This window comes from Contarinia nasturtii, unplaced genomic scaffold, assembly GCF_009176525.2.
Source record: "Contarinia nasturtii isolate CC-2019 unplaced genomic scaffold, AAFC_CNas_1.1 Cnas_scaffold_350, whole genome shotgun sequence".
In the NCBI taxonomy this organism is placed as follows: Eukaryota; Metazoa; Arthropoda; class Insecta; order Diptera; family Cecidomyiidae; genus Contarinia; species Contarinia nasturtii.
The window spans coordinates 2,161,301-2,184,345 of record NW_022197705.1 but is presented as its reverse complement, the minus strand read 5'-3'; the positions used below and the strand labels follow the sequence as shown (position 1 = coordinate 2,184,345).

General features: G+C 33.1%; 3 protein-coding genes across 10 annotated transcripts in view; 1 reads left to right on the top strand and 2 right to left on the bottom strand.

Annotated features, from left to right (window-relative positions):
* The first annotated feature begins 2,876 nt into the window (after window positions 1–2,876).
* Window positions 2,877–10,020, top strand: LOC116338164 (kinesin-like protein KIF20B). Of its 8 annotated transcripts, XM_031763256.1 has the most exons (6): window positions 3,537–3,554; window positions 3,661–3,905; window positions 6,509–6,715; window positions 7,171–7,387; window positions 7,542–7,841; window positions 8,193–10,020. In XM_031763256.1, exons 3-6 carry the CDS (start codon window positions 6,531–6,533, stop codon window positions 9,684–9,686), a joined length of 2,196 nt encoding a protein of 731 aa, XP_031619116.1. In that variant the 5' UTR covers window positions 3,537–3,554; window positions 3,661–3,905; window positions 6,509–6,530; the 3' UTR covers window positions 9,687–10,020. The 8 variants fall into 8 exon arrangements, with proteins under 8 accessions (XP_031619118.1, XP_031619121.1, XP_031619117.1 ...); XM_031763258.1 differs by lacking the exons at window positions 3,537–3,554; window positions 3,661–3,905 and adding an exon at window positions 2,877–3,025; XM_031763261.1 differs by lacking the exons at window positions 3,537–3,554; window positions 3,661–3,905 and adding an exon at window positions 3,140–3,157.
* Window positions 10,021–10,288: 268 nt separating this feature from the next.
* LOC116337967 (HEAT repeat-containing protein 3) lies at window positions 10,289–12,795 on the bottom strand. Its single transcript, XM_031762968.1, has 4 exons — window positions 12,011–12,795; window positions 11,437–11,919; window positions 11,144–11,366; window positions 10,289–11,064 (listed from the first exon to the last, which is right to left on the bottom strand). The coding sequence occupies exons 1-4, from the start codon at window positions 12,621–12,623 to the stop codon at window positions 10,416–10,418; spliced, it is 1,968 nt and encodes a 655-aa protein (XP_031618828.1). The 5' UTR covers window positions 12,624–12,795; the 3' UTR covers window positions 10,289–10,415.
* A 394-nt stretch (window positions 12,796–13,189) lies between these two features.
* The window catches only part of LOC116338137 (carbonic anhydrase), a 20,465-nt gene continuing 10,609 nt past the window's right edge, over window positions 13,190–23,045 (bottom strand). The window contains exons 2-5 of the mRNA XM_031763217.1: window positions 14,830–15,242; window positions 14,666–14,737; window positions 14,497–14,587; window positions 13,190–14,422 (exon numbers count right to left, since the gene is read on the bottom strand). Of these exons, the coding sequence (XP_031619077.1) occupies window positions 14,217–14,422; window positions 14,497–14,587; window positions 14,666–14,737; window positions 14,830–15,242 (782 nt within the window). The 3' untranslated portion in view covers window positions 13,190–14,216. The remainder of the gene's footprint in view (window positions 14,423–14,496; window positions 14,588–14,665; window positions 14,738–14,829; window positions 15,243–23,045) is intronic.

The following is a 23,045-nucleotide window of genomic DNA, read 5'->3' as shown; positions in this document are numbered from 1 at the left end:
TAAAACACAGGCGACCCGGCTGTTACTGTGTTACATATTTTTATCGATGCTAAAATAAAATGGGAAAATCCGAATAGTAATCAATTTATTGACAACTTGCTGTCTAATTTACAATGTATGTTGGATGTTGGTGGTTAGTACTTGTGTTAAATTTTATTTATTTGATTCCTTCTGCTCCTCCCCCTTCTTGTTATTTTAAATCGTAGATAAATAATAGTAAATAACAGAGAAAGATAAATAAATAATAATAAATAGATATATTGTATAATAATTGACAAGTTAAAATAAAAATGTAATTTAAAAGAGCTTATTCTTTGTTTAATACAAAATCGTCGTCGTTTAGTTGTAAAATTAGATTTACAACTGGTTGTTCAGATCACCGAGGAACGGAGCATTTAGTTTTCCATTTTTTTATGTTTTTAATGAAGAAATTTTCGTTGTTCGTTCTCCAATAGAGCATCTGCGCCATGTAAACCAAAAATATACGCAGCCAGTTTCATAGGGCCGTAAACGCCGGTCTTGCGCAGTACATTATGATCTGTTTTTGTATCGATTCTCATTATTTGGTCATTCCTTTCATGTTTCATATGATCGGTTTGGGTTTCATTCGACTCTTGTCAATTTTCTCGAAGAACATGTTTCATTTATGTGGCGTATCATTTTCACGAGTTCATTTTGTCATTGCCACCAAAAGCGTTTCGTCTCTTTGATCCCATCAAAAGAAATGTGTAACATTTTGAAAGCACGAACACCACACTTTCGAGCTTGAAAGTTAAGAATTACCTACATACTGGCCTTTGTTATATGGAAGAGAAGATCCAAAATGAAACAAAACATCGAACGATCATTTTAGCATGCGCTCAGTGCAGCACTGATGCATACAAGTGCATTAAACTCTACCGAATACATTGGTTCATTATGTATCATGTTATCCTGAAAGTATGCAAATCTATTTAAATTTTTGAACTAAGCATACTTTTTATATTCAAACAACAATTCAACGACGACATTTCAGTTCTTTTCTGTTCTTGTCCAACGTACAAACTAAAACAAATCTGACGAGTTCAAACCATTTTCGATTTCATTTGAACAGATAGGACTTGGATTACGGTCATTCGTTGAAATTTTCACTTCATTCAAACAAATATATTTGTTAGAGAAATATCAACCGCCTAATACGGCAGTGTTCAAGTTAAAATAAATCTGAACAAAAATGAATTTGACGTTTTGCGTTCTATCAACACTTTTCACCATTTTCGCTATTACAAAATAGTTCCAGAGGCCCTTAATCAGAGCTTAGTGACCAAAAACTATGATTAACATATATACGATCGATAGACACTGGTTAGATGCACCATAAACAAAAGACGTAAATTAATGTATCTCTGTCGTAAGTCAATTTTCCGAACGATTTTTGAGTTCAAACGATAAAATAAAATTGTAATGAGAAAAAAAAGAAAAAAAATCCATAGAATATTGCACAACGACAACATTAAACAATCAAATTCCGTTATCGATTCTGTACATTTATTTCATGTTAACAATCCATGATTTGACTTTTTGTGTGAAAATATACAAAAATTCCAAATTATGGCATTGGACAAAAAATTCTCCAGAGAAGACCAAAATTCTGCAGCCCTACTGATAATGTTCAAATACACATCGAAAATTTACTAAACTACTGAGTAAGACGTATTTCATTTCAAGTGAACGAAATTCCATGAAGTTTCTACTATTCTAGCAAACAGCCAAGTGGAAAGCTGACGGTCGAAAATTTTTGAAAAATTAGTCATATATTTTAAAGTTGGAGTGTTGAGGAATTATGGTTTTCTTTAAAAATGTTACTGTAGAGCTACTTGATTTTTTGTATTAAATTTTTTAAAAGAATGACTACAATAAAAGTAGTAGCGATAAGTTGAAAATTATTTTTTTATTATCATCATTCGCTTTTAGATGACGATTTTCATTTGGATTGTAAGCTTGTTATTTGAACAAGGGGAAAATAATACATGTAGAAACCCTTTTGGTTTAAAAATTCATGATTCCACTGTGATGGTGGTTCGAAGTCACGCATGGACAAAAAATCGATGAACTTTCGAAACGAACACGAATTCCAAATACCAGGCAAGAAGTTCATTTAATGGTTGTTATACACTTTGTAAAATAATACAAAAATGTGTTGGAATTCTGGCTGTATGATGTATGACAGTCTTTAGTGTACAGTGTACAATGGACTTTTTTTCGATTTTCCCCTTCAAGTTGTTGATTCGCATTTTACGCATAAAAACGTTTTTGTTCAAATAAAGTAAATAATTAATACGGGTTTCCACATTCCTTATCTAATCATGAAACAAGCCGTGATAAAATCGCTCGTGCAAACAAAATCGAGTCGAGATATAGCAAAAAAAAGCATATGACTCTCAGTAAAGATATTTTCGATCGATTTATAATCTACCTTAAATGACAATGCCTAGAATGTGTTCCACTACGATTCAATTTAATACAGCTCAATTCCTTCGCCAGATAGTAAAAGTAAAATTGCGTATAGCAACTGAACATCACATATATTCTTAAATCATATGAATAGTTTAAATAACATGACTACTGCTTGAAATTGAATTTTTGCTTTCCCTTCTCAAATGCTCGCATATGTTCTCTGATGCAATGATTCGACGGTAGTATGAAAATGAAACTAATGTAAACACGCATTCAAGTAGAGCAGTCGTATGAAACCAATAATAACTAGCCGATGATGAAAAATTAATAAAATATTGTCGTTGAGATACGAAAAATGGGTCGCCTTTGTGAGATATTTAGAGATGTTGTTGTTGTGTGGAAGTTTAATTCGAAATAACATTGTGATTTCGTGTGATTCAAGCAAAATTGTCGTATAATAAAGTGCATCGACGAAGTGATGTGATTAAAAATTCCATTAAAGCGGCTATTTCTATAAAAGTCAAGCTGAATCATTTCCATCAGCCGAACCTTAACGGGAAAATAAGTAAAGAAACGAGAAAACTACAATGTATGTATAGTTAAAGTTTGGAGTTAGTCAACTCATGACGGTTTCAATCGCAGCTGAATCGAAACATAGAAAAAAACACAAATATCGAAACACATTAACGAAATGCAACGTAAATGTGTGAAAAAAAAACACGTAAGACAAGAAAACAAAATAAAAACTGTAGATATAGAATGCTCGCCTCCGCCCTGACTTTTTGATTCACACATGATGAGATGTATTACATCAATTTCCAATATTTCAATAATTTATCAAGCGATTCAATTCGATTCGTTTTAACCGAACGCTTCTTCATTAAATCGAATGAGGTATCTGTTAAAAATCACTTGCGTGTTCAAATACATTCGTACGGCCATACAAATCGCTTAGTATGTGTCGCTTTCTGCTCTCTCTCTCTCGCTCTTTCTTTGTATTGAACAGCGAAATATCACACACGCAGGTCGATTGCTTTGCGTCAACAGCACACGAAAACAGTCGCAGTGAAATTTCCGCTAAGAAAAGAGGTGTTCACATCACATCTTTGCGTCGCACAGTGAGTGTGAGCTATTTTGACTTTGGCATCGCGACTAAATCGGAACACAAAAGAAGACGACTTTCAAAGTGATATATAGTTTGTTTGTTTTTTTTTTTTTTGGTAGAAAATCAGCGAAAAAAATTTCATTGTTTGAAATAACTGAGAGCAACAACAAAAAGAATCGTCTTTTTGATACAGCGCAAGCAATCGGGATCATTGTCAGTGAACGTGAATTGTATGCGAATTTTTGACTGTTATGTGATCAAGTTCTCTTTAGCGGCCACGAAATAATATTTTGTTGTATTGGTGTTGATGACTTCATTTCGTAGTTAAACAACGCTAATTCACAATCAAAATTAAATACTAAATGTAAGTCGGCGCAAATGATTTTTTCTGTGAATAATTTCAATATTTGTAAAAGAGACGTAAAATCCATTGTTCATAGAATATTTGCTGTGACAGTGGCTTCTCGGTTGTTTACTATTAAACTAATTGGTTTGGCAAATGAAGGAATTTTTTTTTCAAATATTCCCTTCGCCGGTGCGTAACAATGTGAGCAAAAAATGGCTTAAGTTCATGTGAAGCGAAAATGGTTTTTACGTGATCCAAGAAATACAAAGAAGGAACTATGTGTTGAATATATTTTTTGCATCATAAAATAAATTGTAGTGAAGGCGCAAATCGATTCGATATAGGCATCGCTTCAATTAACGCAACGTGGGTACACTAAATGTGATTTGCGAACAAACGAAGCAAATAAAGTATCTCCTTCTAATTCATACATTAATTGCTGCCAATAAAATTGCCAGCGACATAACATTCATATTGAATAACCGGTAGTGTTTGTTGCATTTTTTTCATAGTTCAAGTTATGAAAACCGTTCGATTATTATTATTGAACACCAGACGTAAAAATATTAAAAAAAAATCCGAGTTGTAAATGAAATATCAACATTTTTGAAGAATGTCGATGAATTGTGGCGTAGATGATATTTTGTGGAAAATATTCAATCGATAGGTATACAACATATAATAGATAAAGTCTCTGAGCTGGCCGCAGTAATAGGTGTGGAGGCAATAGAAATAAAGAAATTAAATAAGAATACGTATGAGAATGACGACACACAGATTAGCGACGATGCACTCACACATGATACTATGAGTGATAAATGGCTATCGCAAGCATTCTTACTACTTTGCATTTTTTATTAGGATATTATTATACACACCGATTTGTGCACATAAAATGAGATTCTAAGCGACAGAGAGAGACATTTGATTATTTCATGCATGTCAACTTATTACGACAAATTGTGTTTACTTGTTTGAACCCGAAGCGGAGGCGGTTTCTATTGGATTTGAATGTATACTTAATTTCGACCAAAAATTATGTGAGTTTCATAGAATGAAAACGGCTTAAAATTGTTAATAAGTTGCATGTATCACGAAAACTGTGGGATTGAATCAATTTAAAATTCTCTCACATCTGGAGCACCGCTTTTAAACAAATCCCAATACGTTTACTTCAAAGAAAAGGCAATGTGGTCATATCGCTTTGTGGCATTTCAAATACGATTTTAGGTCATTTTTATTGGACTTAAATTGATCCTTTCGCAAGAATCCAATCGATAATTTTCCATATTGATGAAAAACAGACAATAGACATATCGTGAAATGCCCGATATTTAGCTTGAAAGCACATAAAAATGGGTGCCTGTGTGTTTAATGGAGAAATTGAAACGCAACTAAAGGTGGATAAAAATAGATTAACGAAATTTCCAATTAAATACACTCACTTCAATTTGATTTTTGACGATACTTTTAATATTATAAGGGTATTGCACCACAACAGTCTCACACTCACAAACATATACGAACACACAAACACTCCAGACGTTACTTTATAGAATCATATTGTATTTATTTTATATTAATAGATGGTCAAATGTAGGTTACATAGATTTTAAAGTTATTCGTTGAACCGCATGCATAGTATAAGTACCCTAAGGAAATAATATTTACATTTGTTTACGAATTACAAAAATTTATATATGATCGATTGAAAGTGTGATTGAATTGATAACATTCAATAAAAATGAGTTGTATTTGTATTGACGAAATTCGCTTGTGGTTGCACATGCGAATATTAGAAAAACTAACACCGAATAATTTCGTTTGAACAACACTAATGAATAGTTTACAGAAATCATGTGACGTCATTTGGCTAGAGAATATTAAATGACAATTCATCGGTATGTGTTGCCGGGTTCGTGTTTGGGCTCTTTTGAATTACTGGGCACTAAGTAATTTGAAATTTTTAGGGACCCTTGTTAAGTGTACTCTATCTAATAATTTATCATCAATTTTCGCTTATGAGATCAAAAAGTCGCTTATACTCCATTTTCGAGTGGAGTCTCTCAATCAAAATACCCAATACTCTTCTCTCTTTTTCTATTAAATAAATTAGAGACGAGCGGGCCGTGCACTAAGTACGGTCTCCGCATGTTGCTAAATACAAATATTAGCGCGGAATCAACAAATAGCAATGCCATTTAATTAAAACTCACGTTTAAGCCAAGCCGATTTACTAATTTTGTTCAACAACAATTTCAAAGTGTTTGCTAACGTTCCTTAAAATTCACAAGATTCGAATTGTTCATTTAAAAATAAAAAGTGATTACATCGCCATACGTCAATCAAATGTGTAAAAGTTCACGGTTCTATCATCTCGCACTTTTGTATTTGGAGTGTTGATATTTTTCAAGCAATTGTGTTGAATCATACACAGAAATTTGATAAAAACGCTGGTTTTTTTTTCTGGATTTTTCGTTTTATTGTTATGACATCTGAACTTGCGATTCACAAAAATGTTACATTTGGAAGCATTTTGACTTTATATATAAGGGGAACCTAACCTTGACTATTGTTTAATATTATTTAGCTTGAACTTATAGTGGATTCTATTTTTGCAGATTGAATACAATTGGTGTAAAAATGAATGGTAATGGCATCAAAATGTCTGGAAGGTCGTCAAGTCAACGCTCAATAAACGATTACCCGGAGCATTTGAACCCATTTTACGAGGATGAGAATCACAAACGCTTGAGATTTTGGAAGCTCGGAAGCGATAAACCAAATCGCAGCAATAGTTTCAGCATAGATGGGCTAAAAGGTCTTTGGTAAGCTTTGCGACACTTATATTTTACATAATATAAATAATGCAAGTCAACTTTTCACACAATCAAATTTGGCCTACTTTCGAGCACGCACCAAAAGTAACAAACAAATCGTTAAATGAATCGCTTTCTATTCTATTATTTCCCACTCTATCTATTCTCATATGATAATTGAACTTTGTTTCAACGCAAATATGGACTAGTCTATAATTTGACGAAGCATATTGCTTATTATATTAATAATCACAAATGATTCAATTCGATTCAAGTATGTGAAAATGTTAACAAATTCATTGATAACCCTGTGTATATAGCAGATGTTCTTGAAAACGTTTACAAGTGTATTTTTTTTTTCATTTTCTCAAACTGGAAAGTTGATTTCAGAATGCAATTTGGCGATTCATGAACAAAACTTTTGTTTGTCTTGAATTTAATTTAGTTTAATTTAATTCTCAAAGGTCGTTTAAAACATTCAAATTGAAGAAGAAATCGTCATCATTGGGAATAAATAAAACGTCTGAAAGTCCGCCTATGCTACGGCATGATGATCGATATGGAAGCCAAACAACATATGATGGACGTATGCGACATACCGTCGACATTGGTTTGAGCAACAATTTTGAACGTGGTGCACCCTGTCGAAGTTCTTTGCAGGATTTAAATTCGATCTCCCGTGTAAGAAGAGCATTCAGACAGCATATCTTGGGCATGCTCGCCTATAAATGTCTTATTTTTAGGCATATGCAAGCATACCTGAAATATTCACAACATTCTGAATTCAATTTCAAATGTATACCATTTCATTAATTATCGAACAATTCCTTCACAGAATCAAAGCGAGAATTTTTTCATACGTAATAATCGCTATCGAAGTACCATTCAAGCTGGTAATTCGGGTATATCACAACAAAATCGGGCTCAAAGCAATACAACAATTGGTTCAGCAACGCCCGTGCTTCGATCACGTTACAATCCAACCTTGTCCAGAGGTTCATCGCAGCTAAGTGTAAATAGCACAAATCCATTCGATGACGAATTTGAAACCATCAGTCAAATCGAAAGCCCGCAACGATCTTCAATCCGTCATTCAGCTCGAAAGAAACGTCGTGCTCCACAACCTCCAGTTTCGGTAAGTAATCAAATAATTTGACATAATGATCAATAGTGTGCATTTGTCTTTTTATTACTAACTCTTATTTTTTCATCGGATCGGAAAATTGTGAGTGAAGAATTCGTCTTGGATACAAAATAAATTTCCCGGACTTTTTTCTTAAGTATAAAAATTGAACTATGTTCGTACAATGCACGTGTGCATCTTCAAACGCAATCAAATCTCAAATTGAAAATAGTTGTAGACATTTGTCACAGTGTGTTTGTGTTTCTTATCCGTTTGCATGACAAAAAAAAACTGACTCGTGTCGAACTTTATGGAATTTTTTTAATATTCATTTTGTCGTCTTTTCTCTTTTCTCTTCAATAGCCGAATAAACCTAATATTGCTACTGTAGACGAAACCAAGGTCGAATGCGAAACTGATAACGATCTTAATGAGACTGTGAATATTACAAATTTAACTGCTGAAATTGAATCGTTTGTTCGTACAGCCGACACCGATAAAGAAACGATTAAATCTAAAGAAGCCGAATCAAGTGCTCTGAAAATTGAAGAGACTTATGTGGATATTAAAGAGAATGGAAATGAAAAATTAAAAATTTCACGACAGAGCCCCGAAAGTAATGACTATTATCCGCATGATGATCATTGCGAAGAAATACCTATGGAAAAAATACAGAATTTGGGCACAACCGATGTTAATAGTAATAAACGTTGCAAACAAAGTCCGGTCAAAATATTGATCAGAGCTCCGACTGATGAAGAGACTACATTGGTAATAGATGAAGAACCAACATTGGAAGAAGAACATAAAATAGAGTATAAGCAATCCGAAAATGATAACTATGATACCAAGGATACGGAACAAGAAATTATCATCGTAAAACATGATGTTAGAGAGTTTACACATAATAATCCAAAGGAAGCGTTGCACCAAGAAGAAAAGGTGTTGCATGAATCAAAAACGCCGCATGAAGAAGAAAAAGTGTCACAAGAAGGAGAAAAAGAAATGTCCCATGAAGAACCTGAAATAAATGATGCTGAAAAAATGGAGACAAAAGAACCGAGTGAGTCCATCAAAATAGTTGAAGACACCGAAGGAACTACCACACCGACCAGTTCTGCTGTCGAATTCATTCTTGAGAATGAAAATATGACTGATTCATCTGAAGTCACCGTACTCAAAATCACCGAATCAAACGAAGATTTGAGTAAATTGGAACCTGCTCAAAACGACACAGAAAATCAAACAATCATTAAAGATCCCGTTGTGACTGAATCGAATAGATCGACATTTAGGTTTGAAGTTCGATCGGTTCCATTGAAATTCGATTCACCAAAAACCAGAAAAAAAGACATTGGAACCGATGGTGGTAAGAAAAGAGAACCACCAACACCACCACAAAGACGACGATCGGTGAAAGAAATTATTGAATCGATAAATAAATGCCAAAGCCTTTTAAAAGTAAATCACGATCTAAAAACGGACAAAAGTGAAAAAGACAAAATAAACACTGATTTATGCCAAGCATCGTCGTCGTCCTCGATGAAAACATTTAAGAGCAAAAGTTCATTTTCCGATCGCAATATGAACGATTCGATTGAGAAACAATATGAAAATAAGAAAATGTTTAGTGATATCACCGAAGTGAATAATAATGCCAAAACCGACGATATGAGCAATATTCCATTGTTTGTTGAGAAATTCAACGAGTTTAATAATAATAATCCGAATTCGATATTCGAAAAATGCAAGGTACGGGACAAAACATCAAACGATGAAAAAGTATCGAATGTTGAATGGAATCCGGTGCCAAAGCCTCGTCGTCATCGAAACTCCACACAGGGATCGATTAATTAGGAAAGAAATCATCGAAACCAATGTGCAGAAGTTAGGTTTTGGTATGTCTTGGAAATTGTTTGTATATATACTGTACACTCGGTATTTAATATGCAAGCGTACGCTCAAGATATCTGGCACCGAATTTCCATAAATAAGCCAGATGTTTACTATATTTTAGCCTAAAATAGATTAATTTAAATGTCGTGATGTATGATCATATGAATTTTAATAGAGTAAAGATAACAAACATGCAGGACGAATCCATTGTTATGCCGTTGAACATTTCTGATGAGAAGCTTGTAGTTATATATTTATTTGTATATGCATTGAATAAAATATCATATCGATTGCACATTGCCGATATTTCATTTCAAGAAAAAAAACTGCCACAGGTACTCTGTATGTTATTGCTTTATTTATAACAGACATTATAATAAGATATTTTCAGTCAGATGAATCAGCTCAGCCACATATCGTAAGGAGCTGAAATTGTGTGAAAACAATAGAAGTGATTGTTACGGTTATAATTACACTTACATTCCTATAATCACTATAACAATCACTTTTATTGTTTTCACTCCATTTCAGCTCCTGACGATATCTGGCTGAGCTGATTCATCTGGCTGAAAATATCTCTTTATAATGTTTGATTTATAACAAAAAAAATATTTCATTTGAAAAAGATTATACACCGATTGATGTGTAAAAATTGTGCAAATGCTTGATTTGCAAAGTTAACATCGAATTTTAGGAGTTGCTAGGTTTGTATTTTTGTTGTTCAGCTTCAACATATTTTCGAAATCGTGACAAATTTGTGCGAACCGTACAAACGGCTGGATATCGTTCGGCAAGCTCCCGTTTCTGTTGTCGTAATTTATTTTTCAAGATATTTTCCAATGCTTTGGTTTTTTGTGCTAAATTCACTTCGTATGAAATTTGATTCCAATCATTGTCTGCAAATAGGTCCATCAATGCATCAAGTGCTTCCGACAGTGTCCAAACGTCAGTTTCCTTGAAGCACTGTTGCAATAAACATTCGATAATAATTTTGACAGAATTCTCTGGCAGCAAACATCCTAATACACCTAACATGCGCAACCAGTTGGCACGAATTTCTGGTTCCATAACACCTTCTGCACCTTTTAACATCATTTCTAAATCATTCTCTGTCATTTGTTTGAACAAATCGGCACTAGTGCGCAAGTGTTCGAGTGTGGCACGCATTAAAGCAGTGGATGCTTCGACCAATGCGACATCTTGACTATTTTGAAATACTTGTTGCCCCAAATCAATCCAAACTCCGTACACAGCTGATGGACCGCCTAAATCTTCTGTAGTCATTACATTGCATAGATTTTGTAGGCACAATAAAGATGATGTTCGTAATGTTCGAACTCTGTATGAAAAAAAAATTCATTAAAAATTAATATTTGGAATCATTACAAAGGGAAATATTTGGCATCACAAAAATATACTTTTTGAATAGCTCCTTTTCGGATTCTTTGAGTAAATTGTTAACATTTTCGGCAATGGGTTGTGCCCGTTGCCATAATTTCTCAACCAATCCGAGTGATTTGATTGGTTCCAATATTTCAATAGGCAGCTTATCAGCTTGAAGACCTCCGCTAGAATTGGACGAATCTTTATCATAGTCATGAACACTTTCTGCATCCGATAAATCATCATCGTCATTACCATCTAAAAAAAAAACGATTCATTTTTGTTTATGAACTTTTTTCGCTGAATAATTAATTTGAAAAAATTATACCATTATCGTCAGCAGAGCAAAGATTTGTAATTGTTTCTGCGGCAATTCGTTGTGCTTCGAGCACCCATCCCATGTGTTTGACTTCAGTGTCGTGTTCAGTTGGTAAATCTTGTTTACGGCGTCTTCTAGCTGCATCTTCGTCGGTTTCTTCATCCATTTGTTCTTCGGCTACTAATTCAATGCCAGCTGGATTTTCATCTCTTTCATCCAACGGCATCGAACTTGTGAAATTTGCCAAAAGCGTTCTATGATTTATATCTAACGCTTGATTTAATGTATCGAAAATTTGATTCGTGTATGTTGTCGATAGACTTGGTACATTGGCTAGAATGCTCGCAGCCACCGTACGTAAGACGATATTCTGTTCAGTTCGTTCAACATTTGTAATCAATGCACTAATGTCTTGTGCAAAATTATTCAGAACACGCCATGCAACCGGATTGTCTTCAGAAATCACCAGCAAACATTGAGCAACTGCAACGGCTAAGATGGCGAGAAAGAAAGAAAAAGAAGATAAGAATATGAGATCGGGTGTGTTGATTGCTGAAAGTGAAAGAAAATAATATAAACTTACAGATATCAATGCCAAATACTGTGTAATTGAGAAATCGAACGAAACTTTCCAAAATATTGGTTTGATTGAAATGTTGCAGTGCGACAGATGTACTTTCGCACAGATTCCACACCAAATTAACGGCCTGCAAAAATGTATCGCCAGCCACATCCAATTGATCAACATGTGCAACTGATTTATCAATAATTGGCACCCAATCCGCATTGCCTGTGTACTCAATAATGAGTGTTAATAATGGTGTTAGAATGTCTTGTTCGACCAAACTTTCGCACACCTCAATGCCACACAAAGACACATTACGTAAAGCACCGGCAACCGCATTTCGAATATTTTTATTTGGATCAACTAAAAGTGGTATGGCTATTCTAATGATATCTCCGTCACACATTGCCTCTGCTTTTTTCTGATTTAATGACAAAAACGCCATTGCCTGTATGCCGCACATTTTTTCATCTGTGCTGCCCGACTGCAATTGGTCACGAATTGCGGCCAAAGCACCTTCTGGGTTGCCATCGCCATTTAATTCGTCGTTCAAATTGATTTCACGTAAACTGGGTATTCCGACCGGATTTGTTTTTGGTGGACGAAATCTTGGTTTTCGTGTTTTTCCCATTTTAGTTTTGTATTTCAATCAACTAAATTTTATTTCAATCAACGTATTGGTGGCAAATCGCGAGAAAAACTACCGTAAATAACTGCAATTTCCACTTAAATAATGAAAATTAAACGATTTCAATTAAATACACACAGCATGGTTAGATTTTACGTCCACGTTGTTTTGACTGTTAAGGCGATTATCAATGAAGTGACAGATACACTTACGTTCACTTTTATTCAGGCAGATGGCGCTCACTTACTCGTGTTGAAATCTGAATTGTGGTGAATTTCGAAAAACGAAATCCGTTTTTTTCGTTAAATAGTGAAATATTCATTAAAACAACGTACTTCAGATCAATTTATATTTAATATGTTTCCAGTGCAGTCTCGATGTTAATTTTGATGTAAATTTCTTGTTTTTTCTTCAATTTTATTAAAAGAAACTGATTTTCGTTCAATTTCGTTCTTTGATGACTTTCAATGAAAAAAATGAAAAGACTGAAAACGATCATAATTTCGAAACAAAAAAATGTATATATTTTGTAAGCAATATTTTTATTCAAAATATCAACATCACAGATCCTAAATAAAATAAAATATTTGTTTCTTTTATTTTCACAAATGTCAATAGATGTAAATCTAAAATGTATGTCATATTTTTAGAAATTTTATTTTTGCTTCTGCCGACCTTTCGGTTTGAACAGAGCATAATTTTTCATTCGAATTCCAATTGCATCAAATATAAAAATCAGACAATTGAAATTCTTGAGAATTTTATTTTCTACACTGTGAAAATTTTCTATAATTCATAATTCAACCCGGAATTCACCAAAAAAAAAAAGATATTGTGCGTTTCGTGCAACCAGAAACCAACACCAAAACTAAAATTTTGAATTCTTTCATAAAAGAAAATTTTTTGATTCTATTGTCTGATTTCCTTACAGAAATTGAAAAACTAGTAACTTAAACCAGTTACATTATTTTGAAGCATTACACATTCTTTGCTTCCTTTCAGATCTATTTTGCTGTTTTTCTGACACAGTTTTTTTTGTCTAGTAAATATAATTTCAAAAATACATTTTAGGCACAATTCACTGAGTGTATTTCACTCTATTACCTCGAATTCCGTTCTATCTAAACTAAAATCTATAAAAGAAGCCATGTATGATATAGCTGCGTTTTTAAAAATCCCGATTTCATGCGGCTTTGAAAGTTCCAAGTCGAAACATTTTACAATTGACATGTCGAAATCGGTTCGCATAATAATATTGTCCGCTTATTGCATTTGGTTTTTGTGTTTAAATTGTAGACACTGGTTTTTGAATGAATTACAAATTTCAAGCGCTCACAACATTGGAATAAATTTGAATTCAAATCAAACGAATATCTGCGCATTTGTTTCTTTTTTGTTCAACATCAAAACAATCTACATTTAACGGTATTAGTCTAAACTCTAAAATTCTGTCTCTATTCATCTATGTTGTTGTGTATTTCTTTTTTTTTTTTCATTTAATTTGTATGTGCTTTTTTTAGTTTGTTATGTAAATATGTGTTAAATAGGTGTGCATCTTCTGAAACTGAGGCGAACCAATAAGATACGGTATCACATTTAATGATGTCCATATTCACGCAATTCTCGATTGCCCAATGGCAATGGTGGCCGATAGTTGTTAACAACTTTGCCCATTTCATCACATGGACACTCATCGTTCACATCATAGCACCGTAAGTTACGCATCAATTCAATTTGCTTGTGAGATATTTCAACTGGTTCCTTCATTACCATCCAAATCACCGACTCAGAAAATGGTGGAGCTGCAGCAAAAAATAAATAAATAAATATCAATTAATTTTTTGATTCCACACAATCCAATTCGGGTAATACGAACTTGTCAACGACCCCAAGTATGTCCAGAATGCCTTACTTTCTGGCAATAATTTTCCAGGATCGCACGGCTCGGGAGAGTCGCTCAAAGTAACCTGTTGAAAAAAACATAAACAAAATTTATTCCCTTTCTTTGAGGATTTTTTTAAATATTTTATCTCGTTTAAACTTACGCGATCGCCTTTATGCATAATGAATGGTAGAAGCTTGGTGATTTTGTGCAATTCTTCGTGATGACGTCCAATCTGTTGTTGGAAAAGAAAATATAATATATTTCTTTATGTTTTATTCTCTCGCTAAATTCAATGAATAACGATGGAAAAAAAGTTGAAAATACCTTCAAGAAAACACCCAAAACAGCCAAACCATCGTGATGCTTAGCAGCTTCATCAAATGTTGCATATTTTGTTGTGTTCCAATGAACCAAATGCAATTCACCCGAATAAGAGACACCATCAACGGTGTGTTCAGAACCTTTACCATCGCTGCATCCCCAATGACAATGGTATTGTTCCAATTGAAAAACGTCCGTAAACAATGGGCCTCCGCTTAATGCAGAACCTTCACCATTTACATCAACACGCCAACTATACCCCGGATTTATCAAACTTTTTGTATTTGCGGGAACATATTTCCAAGTCAATGGATGTTTCAACGTACTACCGCGAGTTGTTACATCACGATGAATATTGACCGGAGATTGTCTGTGACCAGATGCCATTGGGAAAAGTTCGGGCCATTTTTCGGGTCCTGAAATTAAAAAAAAAATTAATTGATATTAATGAAAATTATTGTCGGAGATAAATAAAGTAAAATCAAGGACGTCTGCTTCAAACTTGACAATTTTAATTGAAAATGACAGATGACAATTTATCGATATTTTATAGTCTTTGATTTTTCAATTTTTAAATAATGAATAAAAATAAATAAATATGCAGACAATTTTAAATTAATTGAAACTGCCTGCTGACAATTTGCGATTGACGTTAGTTCTATAACCATTCGTTTAACAAAACTACTTTATTGGAATATCAAAACTATAATTGATATTTCTACAGAATACTTGGTGTCAAACTGTGTTTGAAATCAAAAATTCCCATTAAAATGAGCGCGTGTATACAGTTATGACTATTTATAAGGCTATACATAATTCTTTTCAAAATGAACTGAAACAGCAATCAAACATTTCACTTTCTGCATATTATATAGGGTTCATTCAGAGTCAATACGGACATTGACCGAAAAAAACATACAAGTTCTTGAAAATGCTCCATAAATATTTTAAGAAAATTGTGGTTGCAACGAAATTAGCATTATTGATTAAAGCCGCCAACCCAAGTGGTGAATGCAATGTACGGCATTCAATTTCGATAGAAAAAAATCTACGTAATATGTAGACAGTTTACAGGTCACCTGCACGTTCACGTTTCAGTGTGTACTTTTATGGATTTCTCGACGGAATCATTGGCCCAACTAAAAACGTTCGCTGTTTTTCATTGTTCATTTGTTGGATAATGTAACACTATTTTGTGTTGGAGATTTTTCAAATCAATTTTACAGTTTTTCAGCGTGGAAAATACACTTTCAAGGCAGAAACAAACTTTGATGCTACCAAAACACGCACATACATTTTACAAATAACTCCTATCACGAACCATATGAGTGATATTCGAAACAAAAATCCATTCAAAATTGTCTTTAAAAGTACTTGGAAAATTGGAACAATATGAATAAAACAAGAAAACGACCGAAATTGTGCGTCAAGAGAAAAAAAAAAAACAAATTTTTTTGATTCACCAAAGACAGGACTTTTTGGTTGAATTACAGTAACTCACATTATTTGTAATATATAGAATATTATTACATTTCAACTAATTTATGCACAAATAAACAATAAAATTTGCAAAAAAGCGCCAACGCTCCCATTTTAATTGGTTGAGTGACTCGAGCAGTAGTAAATAAACCGATGAATGATTTTACCCACTTCAAACCATATGATTGACATAACATCTAAATATATTATTTAATCCATTGTCGGTGTATATTTAAAACATTTAATAATATAGAATTATCGGTAAGATAAGCATCAAGATAAAATGAAATTCAAACCGGTAGTATAGTCACGTTCCTACAATTATAGTGTTATAACAATAACAATGAATGTTACGTTATACATGAACTTGCATTAATGCCCAAATGAATTATGGGAATTTTGTTTTTGCGTCAAACTTTAGATGTTGTTCCGACAATATCCACACACTACTTATTTCCCGGCAAATTCAATTGAAATGTGAACCATTGAAAATGTTATACTCGTATTACTGTGTACTTTTTAACAATTTTCCAATTGATTTTTTCGATGGAAAATTTGACACATTTCACGCTACTTTCGACGCGAGACTTTTCGAGTGAATTATAAACAGGCAAAAAAGTCATCGTTTATCAACAATATATTGTAGATTATAACGAAAAAAAAGAAGTGATAAAAATAGCTTAGACCACGTAATTTAAATTGTTTCTATCGTTGATAACGCATTTGAGCGACGTAATCAAACTTCATTTGTAGTCAGTGTCAAGATCAAAATCGGTCGGCACATGCAAATTGAAATATTATTTATATAATAATTTTGATATATCTATAATACTAAAGCATTCGGTGAGTATAATGCATGGGAATATTGATTATTCCAGATATCAGTACTTTCGTTTTGTTATCAATTTGAAAATTTAGTCAGAATTAGATTCATATGTGTGTCACATTTAATGTATGGCGTGAGCGAGTGCGTAGCTCATTCGTGATTACAATCTCTCATTCGATCGAAGTGCTGTTTTTCGGTATTTATGAAAAAAAAGCATGAAAATATCACGCCAAATGGCGATAGCACGTGACTTTGTAAATTTCAATTGAAAGATTGCTCATAAATATTGTGTATCTGCGGGCAAAACAAACGAATGACAAATTAAGACACTTGAAATTTCAAATCACCTCTCGCGGAAAATTGATTAATGCATTCAATTTATCAAAGTGCAGCAATAAATATGTTTTAATTTAGCTTAAGTAAATATATGCTTTATTACGAGAAATTGTAATAAAATGTACTATTTGTCCGTGTAGGTAGTATTTACGGAATATGAAATGCAAATTTTGTTTAGAAAAAAACATGCAACTTATGTTAAATTTTTAATGATCCTATTCGTGTAAATCATACGGATTGGATGGATTTATCTTCATATACATTCTATTTTCAAAGGAAGGAAATTGTATAATAAATGCATTTGACATGAAATATACTTGTAATTATTCTATATAAATATAGAAAGTACTAGATAATAATTGCCTTTGATGGTGGCCATTTTTGTCGAAGAGAATACTGAATATTTTTTTATGATTTAATCGATTTAATGGCAATATTTATCTCAAGCAAACATGCTCAATGCTCAGTTGACAATGCTAATTCCATTTAAAGGGTCATTTTTTATTCATTCTTTATCTGTGTACACTCTTTTTGAATGATTATTCTGTTCGTCGCCCCATTCAAAACACTGTTTATCGTTTAAATATTGGATTTGAGTAAAACAACCATAAATCTATTTTATTTTCGTCATTTCATATTCATCGCAAAATGATGAATATGTGTTATGAAATATCTTGTGACAATATTTGCAAATGCAAATAATTTCAGTTCCAGCTAAAACAATAAGCTGCAACAAGGAAGTAATTGTTCCGTAAAACAATGAAGTTCGTAAAAGCCTTTTTTTCATCTTAATATCTACTTCAAACTAGATTATATTAAAGTATGATCTTATCTCAGTCACGTTGCTGTCAATAAATAACGAAAATAAAAATCATATTTGTTTGAATATCGAGACGAAAGTGAAAAGCACTAATCAAAGTCAATATTCACGTCACGTGCCTGAATTTAACAAACAGGTTCATTTGTTTACTTTGTCTTTGATAAATCAGAGAGAATATGGAAACGGTTTTGACCCACCCTTGATTCTGAGCATTGTGTAGTGAGCAAAACGTAGCATGAGCTCATTAAAAACTTGAATTTAAATCGCGTCATAGCCTTTTTTGCCAACATGTTTCCAGTTATTTTGTTTGATTTCCATCTACGGAAGAACATTTCACAACATTCACAAAATTTAGTTGCTATCGATCAATGCTCTCCATTAATTTATTCAAATATTCATTCGAAATGCGATGCTTTCGGCCACATAAATAAATAAATAATAAAATTGGTGTGACCAGTAGGATTTGGTAGAATCAGACATTAGGCGCTATTTAATTCGTGTGCTGTGTGTAACACCAAGTAGGAATATCATAGCCTACTATTCTTTTGTACATTTGAATGTGAGTACGAGAGAGATGTAGAAAATAACGCAAAATATGCATAAATGCATTAAAACGAGATCAATATCGCCTATGAATAGCGGCTATGAAATAGCAGCCGCTATATCCATAGCTCAAACATAATGTCTGGGTAGAGTAAACAATGAATTGAATCACATTTTTCGTTAGAATCTCAGTGAGACGCTAAAACAGAATGTGTTAATTTTTTCTGCGAAATCACTATTTAGCACATTAAATTTCTAAATGGCAGTATTGCCGTTAAACGACATAGTGTTGCTTTTTTTATATTTTATTTAAATTATTGATTAAATAATTAAATGAAGGTTGTAGATCGTTTTGTATACAGAACGAAAGGGGAAACAAATGTGTATCTCATGTTTTTACGTAATATTTTTACAAGATATGCATCTATCCTATTAAACAAAAGAAAAAAAGTTCGAGAATACATATGACGATTCCAATTGTTCAACCAGAACGTTTTTAATAGAAACGAAACAATGATAAATAGAAAACTTTAATAATACTCAACTCACAGAGCCACAATACTCACATCTATTGCATGAGAGAATCAATTGCAAATGTGCGCATTTCAGAATACTGTACGGTTGCTGCCTTAGCTTGGAAAGAAAAAAAATTGTTTTAATGGAACGACAGCAATTTAACAGTCTTAATTGCGACTCACAGAAGTATCGTAAAGGTTAACAAATCGTTCATTAAATCGCGTACATAATTTGGAATTTTCAACATATGTATAAGAGGATAGTATGGTCATATTTTTGACTAGGCCTTAAAACAGTCAGTGATATGAATGTATCTTGTATGTGCGGCGAGTTGTGAGCTGTCAACTCTCATATTTTATTTATAAACATGAGCATGACGCTTAGTTCTGTCAAGAATTAATTTGAATAAGAAATGAAAATGGGTGTAGCACGTGATTCCCAATAGTGATATCAATATGGTTTTAATGCTATTCCGCAATTCACTTGATATCACACAATCGAGCAATAAACGTGAATCAGCCACTCAAACGGAAATTTTTTGTGTTAAATTGTGCAGTAAATGTATATATGAGCTACTTATTATTGACATGACATCCACATTCAATTTACACAGTGTATTTAAAATTGAAAACAATTTCGAACAGTCAACAAATGTGGGTAATGCCTTTTTTAAACGAGTGAACCGACTAAAACACTGCGTGAACAATTATTATGAGCAAATTTGTGTACTATACAGTACTATATAAACATATGGAAAGAACAACCGTTTGTAGCAATAAGATACTTTGACGAATTCTATTTTTAATTGATTTGTGAAATTTTAAGAATTTCGTTGACTTAAATAAGCACGAGACACACATGTGCACCAGCAGGGAACTGCTTTTAAAGCGTTTAAACAAATCACTCGATAAAAAATTCTCTCAAGAACATTCTATTTATAGATATTCCATGTTCACAGTGTATGTTGTACGCACACCAATCGCATTAAAGTATCCCCGAAGCATTATTTTATTTTTATATTAAACAAAAAATATTGAAAATATAATACTCAGCATTGCTCACGCAAGTCACGTTTATAGTATTTGAATAATCAAAGTTCAAATAAAAAAAAACCAGTTTTACTCTTACTTTTAAATCAATTTGAGTTTGCAGTCGGTTTGTGGTCAACTGATAACTTTTTTGTGGCATTGGAACAATGAGCTTGTTTACGAATTGAATTGGTAAATCGAATGTCGAAAATCACGTGCTTTTTTAAGTTAACAATGTAAACAGAGAGTATGTTATACACCAAATGGAAGACCTCCCAAAAAAAAAAAAAAAAAAATGTTCAGAGGCAATTTTGGACGAACATTTTCGAAATTTTTCCAAATTTGAACATGATTCCACTTTGAAATCTGTGTTTTTGCAAAAATGTTCTTCATATGGTTAATCTAAAAAAAAGTTTGAAGGGGGGAGGAGATCGAGTACAATGTTTTGCGAAGAGTAAATTCTGAAAAAAATTCCCTTATGGAAAGTGGAACCCCACAGTGCACATTTATTGTATCCAATGATTGAGTTGATAAATGTTTGTGATCGATTACAAAACGTACTCCATAAGCCAATATGGCTTAATATCTTTGGCGGTATATAAATATGACACTGCGGTTTTATTTGCACATCTGACTATATTAATATGAGTCAAGAAATGGTCACGAGAGTGGAAAATCCCACCGCAACTGTTGGTAAATTAAAATAATTGTGTCAACAACAACTACACGCATATTTATATTAATTTAATGTTTGAGCAAATGAGCTTTTATTCCCATCCCTCCCCCTACATAGAACCAAATGAATGCAGTTCATTGCTTCAATTTCCTTTAAAGTAACTCATTTAATCGTGTGCGTTAAAATAATAATATATTATTTCCGCTTCCAAGCACGTGAAGCATTCCCTTCTAAACGCTTTTACACTTGTACTCTATGTGGTTGCATTAACACGTTAAACTGATTCAACCTTTCAATGGTGACAATTGTGGCACAGATGGCCGTTTAGTCATTAGTTAATTAATATTTTGCAAAAAAAAAGCGAGTACTGTCCCTTATGAAGCGGTATCATTTTGGTTGCGTAGCAATTTTCTTTTTTTATCAACATCATCTTCATTGTCACCGTGTAAGTATCTCAATTGATGAAATGAAACTGGTACATTAAAAAATGGCATCAAATATAACAATTGTGTTGGCGTAATTGCACCCATTGTGCTGTCAATTGTATATGGAGAATAGGTTTTATAACGCAAACACACACATACTTTCAGCAACATTGACCGATGTCACGTGTTTTGTGTTGATATATTCTTCTAATTCTTTGTATTCTGATAAAGTCAGAATGAATATTATGCGGAACGTTCAACGCTGCACTCAAATAACAACACATTCGCAGACATAACAAATTGTATGAAATGTGATATTTTTGATAGCTGAAGGCTACAGTCACATGCTTTCAGATTGCTTTCTTTCTATTTGGAGTTGATTTTTCCTCTTATGCATTTTCGCTCTTTTTTATCTGACAATAAGAAATCTATAAATCAGCACATATGTCAATTGTGTCTAGCATCGATAAATCTCATATGCTAACTGTAACGAAAACTCTTACGTTGTTATTATTTGTGCAACCAACAGGAAAATTTCCGTTGTCTTTTTTCAACGAAAGTGTGTGTGCGTTGAAGTTCAATCAAGATAAAGACACGTTGTCAAATAAATATTTAAGCAGAACACTCGGACAATTCAATAACAAACGCGTGACTCTAAACGATAACAAAGTAGCAACAGGTATTGTGGGTGATGTTTGTTTACTCATTTGTATAGATTTTTTTTTTGTGTGCTGCTGGGGAAAAAACTGAATAGCTAATGAGACATATTTTCGCTCACGTGCGTATTCACCACATTTTCATTGCGTTGAACGACAGACTATATAATTAATTTTAATTGCAGACTGAAATCTTACCGTACTTTATATTGGAAAATATAAAAAAAAACTCCAGATAAACAAAACATTGACAACTGCATCTGGAGATCGTCCGCCTGGTTTTGCTAACCGGTCTTTATATTGCAAATGTCAAACCATATATTTTAACGATTTCATACGCAAGAAACAAGCTTTGCGACGGTGATGCATTATACACTTTGAGTGGAGGGAAACGTTTTTGCTGTTGTTGTTGATGATTTTATTGATTTCATTGGAGTTGACCTTTTTGTAGCCTTTTTTATGTATTTTTAATATTCCTTAATTTACTTCCATCGGAGAGACGTATTTTATCTTATGTTTTTTTATCAATGACATAATAATGATGTAATTGAAGCGTAGCACGCATTGTCTCCTTGTGTTTGGTGATTGCACTCTGTGTTGTTGCACTTTGACAAAGCGTTTTATTCGAAGTTCAAGTAAATAATGACTGACATAAAAGCATTTCAATTTACAATATAGGGAATTTTGCTGATTTTGTTATTTGACTTTCGTTCAATTGTTTCTCTCGTTTTGAGACATTCTTCAGAGCAGAATAAACCAATAAAAAAAACTCATCGATGGACGTGTCCTTGCAGCATTTTTGTATGTTATTGACATTGATATTCATGCTTGGGCAATTTGTAACAAACATTTTCACATTTCTTCTTATATACAGGGTGGCGCATATAATAGGCTCACTCTTAGGGGGTGAGAAT